Raw genomic sequence first — 15,677 nt, 5'->3', positions numbered from 1 at the left:
GGGGAAATAATCATAAGTCTCTTTCAATAAGAAAAGTCAGTGCTTTCCTTTCCACCAAGCAGACTGAAAACTTTAAAATGTATCCTAACTCACTGGGGCAATTCCCAGCAAAAACTGATCAGTCAGAAAGAGTCTGTTGTTGGTGTTTAACTTTTTAAAACAGAAAAGATCTTCTGGGCCATTTCTTCTCATCCTTCCCAAATGAGGAAATACAGGACTAACACTTCAGAGAGTAACTGTATTAATGAAACGTCAACGGATTACAGATAAACATTTTAATTGATTAAATATATTATTCTCAAGATCTTTTTGAAATCGCACTTGTACTGTACTAATCAACAGCCAAAGGCAATAAAAAAGTTTAAAACCAAAAAATGTTCTGACATGAGCACATGACAGGAACCACTGCTTATGTAAAGTGACATACACTGCTCCCGAGAACAATGATATTTTTAGAAGATAATTCACCTTAACACATGTGCAAGGACACATCTGTAATCAAAGGCTGGAAGAAATATATATTAGTGCCTGCTTTTTAAAAGTTTATTTTACATTTTAAATACAGTATTTTCTCATTAAAAAAAAAAAAAAAAAAAAAAGCCAAGAAGTGCCTAACGCCATGGTTTCTACATCATATATACACGAGAGCTGACGGAGAGCCTGAAAGTGTTCTGGACAGAACAGTGTGGACACCTCTGAGCTGGAACTAGTGAATCAAAATTTAAAAACACAAATTAAGCACTGCTTAGGAGAGAAAATAATCCAGTTTCCAAATAACCAAAAGAGAACAGAGTTAGGTATGTACAAAACCAGGTATTAAAAAACAGAAATGCAGCACACAGAAACCAACGGCCCCTTATGCAGGGAACTGTATATAACGCAGCTAATCAACGGAGACCCTCCTACGAGAAGTGATGTATGATTTGAAATTGTAAAAATCTAAGTATTTCAGTAACAACATACAGTAACATTACGTGTGTATTGCCGTCTTTGTCGCTTTCTAGCTGTACCACCCTCCCTTCTGAAAACAAGAATCTCTACACTAGTCGATCACTTATACAAACGTGAGGCAATTAATCCATATTTGTTTTCAGTAAGGAAAACAAAAGTGTACCTCTTCCCAGCTATAAAGACATAATACAGATTAAAGCTATAAAAAAATTTAAGCATGGGCATATGCGTTTCCAATTCTCTCTAGTAAGCAATTCCAAACTGGAATCGTATAGGGTCTGTGCCTAAGTATTAACACATGAAAAGAAAATGGACTGTCTCTGGCAGTGATTTCCATTTAGTGCAATGTTATTCCCCACACAGCGAATTACATTTAAGTGATTTTATATATTTTACTTCAGTAGGTGCCAATTTGAGTTTACAAAACCCCTACCTATATGCTTGTGTAGAAAACGGTTTTAATTTGAGATGCTCTACAAAGCCCAATTGAGACAAAAATGAGTTGGTAGAGTGAGTACCAGAGGAAGAGCAAAGGACCAAGCATAGGCTTGCTGAGACAGATGTCTGAGGTGTTCTAGGTGTCTTGATAGTTCAATTATCAATCAGCTTTGAACATTCTTAAGATTATCTCAGAAAGTAATTCTCTGTACTACAATTGTGAACTAACAGCTGCACTCAAAGCAAAAACAATCTGGGTCATTCAGAACAAAATTGAATTGAGGCAATCTGTCTACGATCATCTGTGAGGTCTTAAGTTTTTAAGTTTTAAAATGACCTTCATTAAAGTCAGCTGCACCTCAGGCAGACTACTGACATGAGGCCGTCCCATCAGCGGTCCCTGTAACTACGGGCTCTCGTAAGACACATGGAGCAGGCAGCAACGGACTCACCAACAGCCAGGTGGGGTCAACGTGGGGAGGTTTTATTCTGGAGACCTTAAAGATTTAACACATAGCTCCTGGAACTTCAGCATCCATTAGTGACTCTGGTGGGCAGCACCCAAGGGCTGGAGGGCTCTGAGGAATCCCCCGAGCCCCAGAGTATTAATGCTAAAGGGTCTCACGGGAACCCTGAGCTCCAACAAGAGTTCACCAGCCGTCAGACCAAAATCAACAGGATAAACACTGACTGCAATGCTCCAGAAAAGTCCAAAGAAATTCCAAACTAAATGCTGTCTTCTGCCCAGCCCTAGACTCCAGACTCTGTAACAACATCTTTATCTAGTGTAATAGACTCTGTAGTAGACGGACTTTGACCTCCACAAAGAGTAGGAGTTGTCGAACTTGAGGAGGTAGACCCCTCTCCCTGGGTACTGGTGGCTGCCGGCGTACACTTCTTCATGGCAGTCCCGCCGGTAGACAGGCACGATCTCGTCCAGCAGAGGCTTGGCGGCGTGCTGTTTGGCTTTCTCTTCACTACTGACATTTTCTGTGAGACAGAATGGAGACTCGTCAGTGAACAGAACTGGGAAAACCACATTTGCCTCAAGCACTGCAACCCCGTCCTTCCTCTGAGAAACAGCTCCTTGGGAATTCTCTGGAGCCACTCTACAATGCATGTGCCGGTTTCGTCTTTTGTTCATTTGTTCACTCCTGTATCTCGGCAGCTGCTACCTGGTGGGGGAAGCAGTCAGCACCTCTCTCTCCCTTGACTCTCACTCCCACGTCTGAGCCCCACTCTTCCCCAGGGACACCCACTCGGGTCCTCACTCCTCCCGCCAGGCGGAACCTTGCTTGTCTGAGCAACAAGGAAAACGATGCTCTTGTCCTCTTCCTCAACAACATGAAAGTTCTGTTTAGGAAGGGGCGATTGAACTCCTAAGGACTATCATGTTCTGTACACCTCAGAGAGTAAAATGAGGAAACCACAGTAGAGAGGCAGGCATTTAGAGACACTCTGAAAATCTACTCCTTTCGCTATAGGCCCATGCCAACCCAGAGACAACCCCAGAGGCAAAAAGGGAGCTCTGATCCTACGTCTGTCCCACTTAATAGTTTCTGAACTGTAATTATACGCCGTTAGGAAAAAAATACCTCTGGAAACCTATAGTAGTGAGAAATTACGAAACCAGCTTAAAACCTGTTCTGCATATCAAATATAAACAACCCCAGACAAACAGGTCAGGAATACGCAGCACAGAAGATAAAAGACCTTCGGGTCCATAACACGGCAGAGTGAATTCTGACAACATCGGTTAACTGTCAGGGGTCACTATCAGGAATTGAAACAGTAAAGTCTGAGAAACTCTCATGGGCAAGAGAAGCTGAAGGAGACAGGATAACTAACTATAACGTGGCATTCTGGTTGGGATCATGGAGCGTTAGATAAAAACTAAGGAAATCTGAATACATACGGACTTTGGCGAATCACAGTGTATTTACATTGGTTCATTAGTGATGATGAATGTACCGCAGTACAAACTGGTGTTAACATTAAGTGGAACTGTATGTAGAGTACACAGGAACTCTTTGCTACTTTTCTATAAATCTAAAATTATTCTAAAATAAAAAAGTTGGGGCGCCTGGGTGGCTCAGTGGTTAAAAGCCTCTGCCTTCAGCTCAGGTCATGATCTCAGGGTCCTGGGATCGAGTCCCGCATTGGGCTCTCTGCTCAGCAGGGAGCCTGCCTCCTCCTCCTGTCTCTCTCTGCCTGCCTCTCTGCCTACTTGTGATCTGTCAAATAAATTAAAAAAAAAAAAAAAAAAAATCTTTAAAATAAAAAAGTTTACTTAAAAAAAAAAAAAAGCAAATGACATTCTGATAAATAGACCCAAACCAGATCTGCTTCATCATAGCAATACTTAAATGTCCTTCATTTGCAAATGAGAAATACAGAACCATTCAAAATGCAAACTATTGTTTTTAAGAACATCCGTGAACAGGGGTGCCTGGGTGGCTCAGAGGGTTAAGGCCTCTGCCTTTCAGCTCAGGTCACGATCCCAGGGTCCTGGGATCGAGCCCCACATCGGGCTCTCTGCTTGGTGGGGAGCCTGCTTCCTCCTCTCTCTCTCTGCCTGCCTCTCTGCCTACTTGTGATCTCTGTCAAATAAATTAAATTAAATTAAAAAATCTTAAAAAAAAATATCCATGAACAGATTATTGGTATTCAAGACCCAGATTTTGTTCAAAACCTGTAAAACTAAAGGTTACTGGGACAGATGAGCAATGCACCTTTCGTCAAGTTAAGCAAAGACTTGGGACCTGGCAGCAATAAAGACGGGAAGAATCAGAGCAGGAAGATGGGTAAACAGCCACACTTCTGCAGAGAGAACAAACTCCTGTAGCTTTCAAGACCCAATAGAGGGAAAAAACCCAAAAAACCAAAAAACCAAAGCAACAAACAGAAAGATTGGACTGCTCTTCCATCTTAATCCAAGCTAAAAGGACCCCCATAAAATGCACTGTGGGGACAAGTCTCAGTGGCACAGTGGCCTTCCTCAGGAGCCATGGGGACACACGCAGTCTGTGAGCTAAATCTTCAAAAAGGATAAAGTTATGCTCACTTTTGCAAACAACTCCTGGGAGCAATAAATCCTCACTGTTGTTTCAGCTCACACAGGGGTATTAACAGCTTAGATTTAGATGGAAATCATTTTATGGTTAGGCCTGACGTGAGGACAAGTAAGCCCATTCCCATCTGAGGGATGTCACACAGGAGAGCAAAGATCAAGGGTGCGGCATGACTCCGGCCTCCAGAGAGGCTTTGGACCCCAGCAGGGTTCACTGGTGCCCCGCCCAATCCCTGGCCCAGAAACGACAGTCAGCGGAGGGCTCACACTAGGACAACCTTCCTTTGGAAGGACTCTCTAGGCAAGCCAGGGGAAACAGATCACCCCAACGTGCTTCTGAGCAGAGCCTTCTACACTAGCCACAAAGCTCCTTAGCAGTACAACGGTCAGCACACACACATCTCCTGTCCCAGACATTTGCAAACAGTCCGATTTTCATGAGTCCCTGTGGCACATCAGAGAGGCCAGTCGCCAGCCCTGATGTTGCTCAGGGGCACCTGCCATGGGCGTCGGGGCACACCTGCTCGGGTCTCTCTTGACTCTGCTTTGCTCCTTCCTCACTCCTGGGTCTGTGGGCCAGGCTTTACCTGGCTCCGGTCCTCAGAGATAAAAGCGGCGGAAATCAAAGTTCCGCGGGACAAAGCAGCTCCTCAATAACACAGGCCCACACGTGTGTCACCACACATGGCCTCAGAGGGCCTGGTGTGCGGCACGTGTGGGGCCCAGATCCAGCTGCGCGCCTTGACAGCAGACTGAACGTCTAGCCTGCCTCCACAACTCTCCGACTACTGCCTCTTCCAGTGTAACCTGATGCAACCTCTGGGAAGCGCTACCAACCATCTCCAAACACAAGCAGCTGTTCTGCACATCACCCGAAAGGTCAGCTAGTCCCAAGAACCAGAGGCCGCCTCTCCACTCCCATGGCCAGGGCACTCCTTCCACACCAGCCTCAGCCAAGCCAACCCAGGAACTCAAGTGCTCACTAGGTATGGACCAAAGCCTTGAGCTCTACCTTTTCTGCAAAACAGAATTAAGGAGACCATCTTCTCCATTAATATGCATACATTTTATAACCTACTTCCTAAACCAAGAGGATTTAGACTATTCTGGTTAACACTCCGTTTTGTCTACTTAGAGAATATATAAAATTATACTCTTGTAAAATGGGGAAGAACAGCTGGCATTTCTTTTAGGTATGATGTTCTGGTATGAGTTTCTGTATTTATATAAAAAAAAAAATCTTAAGAGTAACGACCTAAAAAGCTAATATCAGAATTGTAAATTTGAATAAATTCCAGAGTTGGCAGAATTTCTTGCTTGCTCTTTTAAAATTTTTCGAAATGATCTTGCACATTTGGCTTTCCAACACAAAATGCTGGAAGTAAAACCGTACTGAGGAAGCAGTACCATAACACACTGCCAGACAGACCTGCAGGCGTTAAAACAATGTCATGTTCAGACCCCAGTCCCTCCTGGCAGGCTGGCCTGTCTCCCAGCCTTTTCAGCTGAGTTCCCACTTATGAAGAAATGAATCCCTGTCTAGAAAGTGTTAATCAGGAAGCATAAGGGTGGCTGACACGGGAACCATGCCATTTTTGCCAACACAACCCAGGACTCGTCAATATGGACCGCCGGCTCTACCTTCCTCCTCCTCGTCGTCATCACTGGACTCGCTGACATGCACGCTGACAGCAGTGTTCGGAGAGTCTGTCCATTCAAAGTACACCCCAAATCCAATGTCATAATTGTCTGTAGCAAATTCCCAAAAGAGGTATGATCCTTCTTCGTGGGTGGGGACTCGGACAGTGACCACTTCTCCTCGGCCCACTGTAATCACGGAGTCTGCATCCTGCCGAATCTTCTCTTTAAAGTCTTTGATCTGGGGGCGTGTCCACATGGACGGAGCTGCTATTACTGGAAGAGAGTCTAAAGGCAACAGGAATTACACACGCTGAAGAGGATGAGCCCGAGCCTGCAGCAGGTGGCCAACTCGCACAGGACCCCCGCCTGGTCACAGTGAGATGCCACCTGCCATCGAGTCTACCTGAAGGTCAGGGACTCAAGAATACACGGGGTCCCCAGCAAAGCGTCCCCCTTAACTTTCTACCAATGTCAGCACAACGCCTCAAGGAACACATGCAATCCACAATCATAGAAGTGATTTTCTTCAACACTCTGATTACGTATGAGCACGGATTTAAGACTGACTTTGGAAACCTCCTAGCTGGTACCAGGGAAACCTAATAATGAAAGGTATCTCTGGACTTAGGAATAAATTCACTTTTGGATCCACACAAAGAAAGCTGGGCTTTTACTTCAGTCTCTCTGTCAAGAAAAAATAAAAGCCTCGACCTCTGTAGATCCCAAAGTTCCAGGGGCTATTCTAAAGGAGCTCACGGAAACAGAAAAATCTAGACAGGACGTCCCTGCTACAGGCTGAACAGAAAAGGGGAAAGTTCTGTTGCCGCGTCTCTGCGTGTGGCAGTCCCTCAGCAGGTTTGTTAGACGCGGTCACAGAAGCTTCGACAAAAGATTCATCTAAAAATACTGGGAGACCTGGGTCACCTGGCCGGTTCAGCTGGTGGAGCCTGCGACTCTTGACCTTGGGGTCATGCGTTCAAGCCCCATGCTGGGTGTGAAGATTATTAAAAACAGAACAAAACAAAACAAAACAAAAAAACTGATAAATTCTTATAAGGATAAAAGGGAAGAGAGGTTAAACAATGGGATCTTCAAGGTCTTATCCAAAGCTGTTTTCTGTTACTCACTCTAAAAAGACAAGGCAGATGTCTGAAACCAACTTTCTGCACATCACCACCTAGACCACACCACCACCCAGACCACCAGCCCTGCTATGCTCTTTTCCTTCCTAAGTTAGTGCCTAGCCTTGCTTTGGCTCTCTCCACTCAGGTGTCTCTCCCCAGGAAGCCTCTGCTGACCCCTGTGACTCGGTCACAGTCCCCACATCACAAGCTCTCAACCTACAGCGTGCCTCACTCCCAAGCACAGCTCGTACGCGGCTTTGGTTTACACTTCGTGTGTCCTTCTGCCTCGTGCTGTTCCCTTAGCACTCAGAAAATCTTCAGTCAATTGCTAAAGGAATGGATGAGCTGCCCATAAAAAGCTAGACCTTTGAAAACACTAACTTATCTTCTGGTACTTTAGTCTCAAAAAATACTTCAATATTTGGTAGGCAGCCCCCAAGATGCCCCCAACCCTGTGATCCCCATCTGGGTGTTCAGGGACTTGGAGGTCACCACCCACAACATCCCAGGATCAGTAAGTGTGGTCAACAGAATATGGTGCCAGCACGATGTACTACTTTCAAAGTCAGAGCGTGAAAGACATCACTACTTGTCTTGGTCCCTCGCATCGTGTTTTCTGGAGGAAGCCAGCCACTGCGTCAAGGACACTCAGCCCAAAGGAGAAGCTTCGCAGGGCAAGGAACTGTGGCCTCCTGCCAATAGCCAGCACCAGCCTGCCAGTCACGGAGAAAAGCACCGTGGAAGCAGAGCCTCTCGTGCCCGTGGAGCCTTCACCTGACTCCAGTTCCGGCCCGCATCACGAATGAACCCTCCTGGGACCAGAACCACCACTGCTCAGCTAAGCTGCTCCTCAGTTCCCAAAACCCCAGGAATCTCACCCACTATGTGAGACATTAAAAAGCTGTTACCAGAAGCTGCCAAATCTGGGCATAATTTGTCACATAGGAACAGATAACCAACCCACAACCCAAGGTATCCAAAAGTCCTCTGATGTGCTCTTCCCTGCTTTGCTAAGGGTCACCAGAAGCACAAGATTCAGACTCAAAAGGGTACAAAAGCATTCAACTCTCCCAGAATGTGCTCCAAAGCCAGCAAGCCAGACTCCTGACTCACTTCCCATGAACCCCAGTTATAACATCTGGACAGACACACACATCTGCCAAGTCATACCTTTTGGTCCATTCTCCACAGCTGCTTCTGCAGCTTCTGGTTCAGCTTCTTTTTCTGGGTTGTCAGTGTGAGTTCTGGCCTGTCCGTTGACTGGCATCCTATCGCCTGGAGCTGCTGCGTTCACTTTTGAGGACGACGCGGGCAAAGAAGCCCCGGCGACTGCTACTTCCTGCTGTTTCTGTAAGGCCGCCTACAAGTGAAGAAACGGTGAAGACACACTGACCAAGACAGCTAAGGATGGCACATTCACCCTGGAAGGCACTCTGACCCCATGTTCTTGTCCTACCAGAGCACTGTGCTGCAAGAAATTACTAATGGGAGTGCCTGCGGGGGCTCAGTCGGTTAAGCGGCTGCTCAGGTTGTAATCCCAAGGGTTCTGGGACTGAGTCCCGCATTGGGCTCCTTGCTTAGCAGGGACCCTGCTTCTCCCTCTGCCTGCTGCTCCCCCTGCTTGTGCTCTCTCTCACTGTCAAATAAATAAATAAAATCTTTTAAAAAAATTACTAATAGGGGCACCTGGGTGGCTCATGGTTAAAGCCTCTGCGTTTGGCTCAGGTCATGATCCCAGGGTCCTGGGATCGAGCCCCTCATCTGGCTCTCTGCTCAGCAGGGAGCCTGCTTCCTCCTCTCTCTATGCCTGCCTCTCTGCCTACTGGTGATCTCTGTCAGATAAATAAATAAAAAAATAAAATAAAATAAGATAAAATAAAATGGGATGGTTTTAAAAAAAATTACTAACAGACTTTATCAGTTTTATCCTGTCTATGATGAATATTAGTAGGACAATATCAAGCCAACAGCTAAAAATCATGAAAAATTTTCATGGACAAAAACGTGTGTGTTGACCTAAGAAATATTAGAAAAACCAGGAAAAATTAGATAGAAATCATCAACCCCAAATACAATTAAAGGCAAAAATTGAACACAGTAACATTTGTTCTTAGAACCGACAGAATAGGGGCGCCTGGGTGGCTCAATGGGTTAAAGCCTCTGCCTTCGGCTTGGGTCATGATCCCAGTGTCCTGGGATCGAGCCCTGAGTAGGGCTTTCTGCTCAGCAGGGAGCCTGCTTCCTCCCCTCTCTCTGCCTACTTGTGATCTCTGTCTGTCAAATAAAAGAAAAAAACAGAACAAAAAACCACTATAGACTCGCTTTGCCTGTTTTTTGATGTTATATAAATGAAACCATATAATAAGTATTCTTTTTTGTGTCTGGCTTCTTCTACTCGACATTATTTTTGCAAGGTTCATCCATAAAGTTATACAAGTAACTATTTTGTTTGTTTGCTGCTACGATATTCCATTGTGAAGATACAAAATCTATCCGTTTTACTGTTGATGACCATTTGGGCATTTAAGTAACTCTAAGTTAAAACATGGAAGTCTGGGGCGCCTGGGTGGCTCAGATGGTTAAGCATCTGCCTTCGGCTCAGGTCATGATCTCTAGATCCTGGGATCGAGCCCCTCATTCAGCTCCCTGCGCAGCAGGGAACTGGCTTCTCTCTCTCCCTCTGCCTGCTGCTCCCCTTGCTTGCGCTGTCTCTCTAACGAATGAATAAAATCCTCAAAAAAATAAATAAGTAAATAAAACATGAAAGTCATAAGTAAACTTATATTTACAAAAGGAAAAAAATTTAAAAATGAAACAAAGAAATAACAGGAAAAAAGCCTTTATACTCTCATGGTTTAGGGATAATGACGTATTTCTGCGTATCTGTACACACGTGTAACATATCATCTACAACCCAATTACTTCCATGAACAGCAATGCTTTCTTCTGCAGCTAACACAGGCTGGTAATACATGTAAGATTTTAAAATACCTCTTTCCAAGGCCTAGATTCTCCGTCATTCCCGAAGAGTTTTCTAGAAAGAGTACAGCTTCTAGAAAAAGTGCATACAGCCAAAACATGCTGGCGCACTCAGAACATTCCCTGCATGACAGGGCAGCAAGAAAAGCATTTCTGGGGATGGTCAGCAGGCCCAGACGGGCCACACTCGAAACCCTCCAACACAGTGAACAACTCCCCTGGGAATCCCACTGCCCAAGAATACACATCTATTACAGACAGCAGATCATAATGATTTATTTACATCATCTCTCATCTGTACCTTGGGAAGGTTTTGAAAACACAGAAAGGTACAGGAACAAACACCCATATAACTACACCTCCAAATGAACAAGCGTTAGTATTTTGTCATTTTGCTCAGTATTTACTAAAAAATTACTTTATAGGACTGAAGTTTTCTTTGTTCCTTCCCTAGTGCCTTTCCTTCTCCATGCCCAGAGACCACCAATCGACGTGTAAAACCGAGTTCCATCACTGTAATCTAAATTATGGATTCCAGACCCTTCACTTCCACAGACTCCCGGTTTGCCCTACTTGACCAACTTCGTTCTCACTAAATGACCTAAAAACAGGGCAGGGCGTGTGAGCTATCCTAGCAGAAAATCATCTCAAAGCCCATCTCACAGTGCTACAAGCAGGAAGAGGGGGTGGGATGCTCAAGGAGAAACAGGCTTTCAAGGACAGAGAAAAAAAATCCCTCAGAAAAGCCAATTATTGTCTTGAAAAAACTCTGGTCTGACATCTTTTTCATCTTAGGAACAACACAAAATCTGCCATGCTTTTTAACTTCTCACTCATGCTAAAGACTCAAGGGAAAAGGTATTTTAAGTAAGGATATTAATTTTCAAAGAATTTAAAGAGGTTGGCAAAGCAACCAAGACCACTTCATCTGACAAGAAATGCTGAGCACTACAATGACAGATCGTAACTACTTTCTAAGTGAAAAGTAAGGAAGTAAAACTTTGCCAGATTCACTCCAAGAAGGCATTAGTGCCTCTGCCCAGTGTGAAAAATGAACACAGATTAGTGATCTGCCGTACGCACACAACACTTTCACAGAGCAACGCTTCTTCTCATTTTAGTCCTCTGAGAGTTCAGGGAGGTGAGCGGGACCAGTACCGGATTTCCTACCCCATTCCTGCTCAGTGAGAGAAAAGGCAGAACAATCAGAGAAGTAGGTAACTTGTCTGATCTCAAGCACGACAATGGCAAGGCCAGGACTGAGTCCAAGTGTCACCCTGCTCTTCATCCCATGCTCCTCAGCCCGAGCCACCTACTCCTGCGAGCCACCTACTCCTTCGTGGAAGCCAAGTACGTGGGGGTGGGGAGCTGGGGGGGGCCCGCACTGTGGCACAGGGGAGCGCGGTCTCACTCCAGCACCCGAAGCAAACATCAAGAGGATCGGCCTGCAAAACCAGCCGACAGCCTCTGGGGACAGGTCCTCCCACGGGCAGCTGCCCCGGCCTATGAGAGCCTGGAGGACACGGCTGGACAAACACGAGTTTCCCAATTCCTCACGGTGCCAGGACCAGCAACAGAGTCTCTGCCGGACTCACTGGAATGACACCTGGTGCACATGACCCCGGATGCCCTGGGACAAAGGAGCAGAGGTCCCGCCGTGTCTGGCTTCCCTCCCTGCCCCCCAGGCCCGCACACCTGCTGCTGGGCCAGCTGCACCTGGTAGAGCTGCTGCATGTACTGCTGGTAATGCTGCTCCTGCAGCTGCCGGATGAGGAGCTGCTGCTGCTCGAAGTTGCCGGGGTACTGCTGCGCCGCGTACTGCTGGAACTGCGCAGCCGTCTGCGAGTTCAAGGCTGCCATGATCTGCTGCCTGCAAGAGCAAGGAACACACACGCGTTGGCCGCTGGCCATGGCTTGCGGCAAAAGGAAACATCTTCGTGCCTCATTTGTCACTGTCCCTCCACGAAAGGACAGAGCGGAGAGGACCTTCCTGCCATCACGTGCCCCGGGCCCAGACACTTGGCCTCTTGCTCCTCACTGACAGAGAGGGAGGCTGATACCTGTGTCGGAGCACCTACAGGCACTCAGCCACCTGGCGCCCATGAGCGCGGCAGAGGGACGTCTTCGGACGGGAGGTGGTGCCAGTGATCGCCACCTGGCCCACGATCACAATGCTGGGAGCCACAAGAGCCAGGACATGGTGAAGCAGGCCGGGGCAGCCTAGCCTCCCAGCAGGAGGCTGTGAGAGGGCGCCTGTCATCCACAGGGGGGCTGAGGGGACATTCAGCGGCTGGTCACCGCTTTACTTCCTGAACACCCCGACATTAGGAGGAGGCAAGACAGTAACTCAGTAACCAGAACTTGTCACAAGCGGCCCTGGTGTCGGTATAGCGATGGAAACTCGCCATGCCTCTAGCATTTCATTTAAAGCCTGCCTTTGGGGGACTGGGGTAGCAGGGCTCAGGGCGAAAGCGTCTGCCTTCAGCTCACGTCACGATCCCAGGGTCCTGGGACTGAGTCCTGCATCGGGCTCCCTGCTCCATGGGGAGTCTGCTTCTCCCTCTGCCGCTCTCCCTTTTTGTTCTCTTTCTGCCCACCCCCACCCCCGACCCTGTCAAATAAATAAAGCAAGCCTGCCTTCCAGAACAACAGGAAAAATAGTACCCAGGCATGCCTGGTACAGAGACAGTAATTTCTCTTTTTCTAAATCTCATTTTCTCTCCTCTAGGTACCACAAGCTCCCTACCTCAGTTATGTGACCAACTTAACACAGACTGGAAAGCCATCTATCACCAAACAGATTCGTAAGCAGAGGGATGAGCAAAATCTCACAAACTCCTGCACAGACCCTGACACAGGGCCCACCGAGGGCACCGCCCACTCCCAAAGGTGCAGCATTCCTCGTCTCTCCCCAATGTGGAATGAGGCCCCGGGCTGGTGTGCAGCTAGTGCAGAAGCCTTGCTAAGCTGCTGACAGGTAACGAGGCATCAGTGGACGGTCATGCTCTCTGGTTTCCTCTAAATGCCACCCCCAGTCCCCACACCTCAGACCTTGTTCCCGCACATCAGTGTCAACCCCTTCCTCCGTCCCCACGGCTCCCTCCTGAAGAACCAGTCCCTGTGTCACAGCTGCTCTCACAGCCCTGAATGAGAAATAGTTTCAGGTCCCAAATCCTGTACGAGGAACAGATGCCTAACACAGGCTGCGCTGAGCAGACCCTGTCCTGGGACTCTGGGACTGGGGCTCTCCCCGATCCCAGCCAGTGCCTTGTGTCCACCAAGGCAGACAACAGAAGGGGCAGGGGGGAGACAGACACACAACCTGGGAAGCAAGACAAGATCACATGGACCCAGGGACAGAACAAGCCACCTCAGGTCCCCGCTCTAGCCCCTGGGTCCTGGCAGCTAACCCGGAGCCCTTTCATTTTGAGGACCCACTGAAGCTTAAGCTGAGGACCTCTCGGAAACGGGACAGATCACTGGTACAAATGGTGGGCGCCGGCAGGTATGCCCTCCCAGTGCACATGTCCCAGAGCTCCCCCAAGGAGTGGCACCCAGAGGCTGTGGAGGTCCGGCTCTTGTGCTTAAACACAAGCTGTCCGACCCGCTTACTTCTGCTGCTCCAGCCGAAGCCTCTCCTCTTCTATTCGCCTCCTCTCCTCTTCCTCCTGCCTCAGCCTCTCCTCCTCCTCTCTCCTGCGCTTCTCCTCCTCCTTCTGCAGACGCTCCCTCTCCTCCTCTTCACGCCGCCGCCGCTCCTCCTCCTCTTTCCTATAAGCCAGAACAGACACGGTGAGCCCTGTACCAAGAATCCTCCTTAAACATAATTGAAGACTTTATTTCCCAGGGAAAACGGACACAACTCAGAGAGAACAATGTGGTTGTATTAATGAAATTTGAAATATACACACTTCATTGGTACAAATTTATCCTGTGGGGTCAATCTCACAATCCGCGAGAACATAGCAGAAATTATGGCTGCACAGAAGAGAAAGGTGTCCACTAAAGAGACCACTGAGATCACGATGTGCCCACCCCCCGGCAGGTTTCCCTCACCTATGCTCACAGCATCGTAGGCTTTCCCTTCACACTGTCTGCTGTGCTTGTAATTCCATTTGTGCGAGCAATTCAGCACTGCACCCGCCCTTCTGTTAAAGTCTGTGCCCCTCGAGGACAAAGGCTGCCTATCTCCCAGCGCTCCATCCGCAGCGCTGAGCACGGTGCTAGATAGGACAAGCACTCGACACACACATCTAAAATGAGTAATGGGGGCACCTGGGTGGCTCAGTGGGTTAAAGCCTCTGCCTTCGGCTCAGGTCATAATCCCAGGGTCCTGGGATCGAGCCCCGCATCGGGCTCTCTGCTCGGCGGGGAGCCTGCTTCCTCCTCTCTCTGCCTGCCTCTCTGCCTACTTGTGATCTCTGTCTGTCAAATAAATAAATAAAATCTTTAAAAAAAAAAAAAATGAGTAATGCACCAGGATGGCACATAGCCACAAAAAAACCACGACTGTGTGGCCTGACACGCAGACACTTAATATGGTTGTTTAATGAAAAAAACAGGGACTAGGAAAAGGTTTGCAAAGAAATACCTTAACTGGGGGCGCCTGGATGGCACAGTCGGTTCAGCGTCCAATTCTTGCTTTTGGCTTACGTTGTGATCTCAGGGTTCTGGGACAGAGCCCCCAGCCAGGCTCCACGCTCCACACAGAAGTCTGCTAAACTTTCTCTCTCTCTGTCCCTCCCTGACGTGCGCATGTGCACTCGCGCTATTATTTATTTAAATAAATAAATCTTTTTTTTTTTTTTTTTAAGATTTATTTATTTATTTATTTGACAGACAGAGATTACAGGTAGGCAGAGAGGCAGGCAGAGGGAGAGAGAGGAGAAAGCAGGCTCCCTGCTGAGCAGAGAGCCCAATGCGGGGCTCGATCCCAGGACTCTGGGATCATGACCTGAGCCGAAGGCAGAGGCTTTAACCCACTGAGCCACCCAGGCGCCCCCCCCCTTTTTTTTTTTTTTAAAGATACACCTTAAATGTGTCCTAGAAAGCAAGGTAGGAGGGAAGGTTTTTGGTCTGTGCTTCACATACTGCCATAAATGAAAAATATTTATATCGCATGTATCTGTATATTACTTCTGAACATTAAAAAGTATCAAAGCTTTGAATTTAAAAGAGAAAAAGAAGAGCTGGAAATGCAGGTGCAGCCCCTACCCAGCTCTAGCCCACCCTTGGCCCCTCTCCCGGGGAGCACAGGCCCCACGGCAAGAGGAAGGCAGGGGGGCGCTAGCCAGATGAGCACAGTATGAAGGGCAGGAGAGTGGAGGATGGGATGCAGGTGCTCTCAGGGGATCTGAGGGGACACCATTTCTTGGTCCTACCATGAAAACTGCTCGACTTACCCCACTCCTCTCCCCAAATTCCTGTAACTAATGAACAGCACATCCGAGCCACAGCCAGGGCTCAAAACACAG

At 47.6% G+C, this 15,677-nt stretch overlaps 1 protein-coding gene across 2 annotated transcripts in view; it reads right to left on the bottom strand.

Annotated features, from left to right (window-relative positions):
* Nucleotides 1-525: 525 nt before the first annotated feature.
* ACBD3 (acyl-CoA binding domain containing 3) overlaps nucleotides 526-15,677 on the bottom strand; it is a 38,320-nt gene continuing 23,168 nt past the window's right edge. The window contains exons 4-8 of one of the 2 annotated variants that reach the window (XM_047704760.1): nucleotides 13,816-13,974; nucleotides 11,899-12,073; nucleotides 8,395-8,584; nucleotides 6,089-6,385; nucleotides 526-2,379 (exon numbers count right to left, since the gene is read on the bottom strand). In XM_047704760.1, the coding sequence (XP_047560716.1) occupies nucleotides 2,168-2,379; nucleotides 6,089-6,385; nucleotides 8,395-8,584; nucleotides 11,899-12,073; nucleotides 13,816-13,974 (1,033 nt within the window). In that variant the 3' untranslated portion in view covers nucleotides 526-2,167. The remainder of the gene's footprint in view (nucleotides 2,380-6,088; nucleotides 6,386-8,394; nucleotides 8,585-11,898; nucleotides 12,074-13,815; nucleotides 13,975-15,677) is intronic. The other variant, XM_047704761.1, reaches the window with a different exon arrangement.

The sequence above is a fragment of the Lutra lutra genome, chromosome 15 (genome assembly GCF_902655055.1).
Source record: "Lutra lutra chromosome 15, mLutLut1.2, whole genome shotgun sequence".
Classification (NCBI taxonomy): Eukaryota; Metazoa; Chordata; class Mammalia; order Carnivora; family Mustelidae; genus Lutra; species Lutra lutra.
This window is presented reverse-complemented; position numbering and strand designations above follow the sequence as displayed.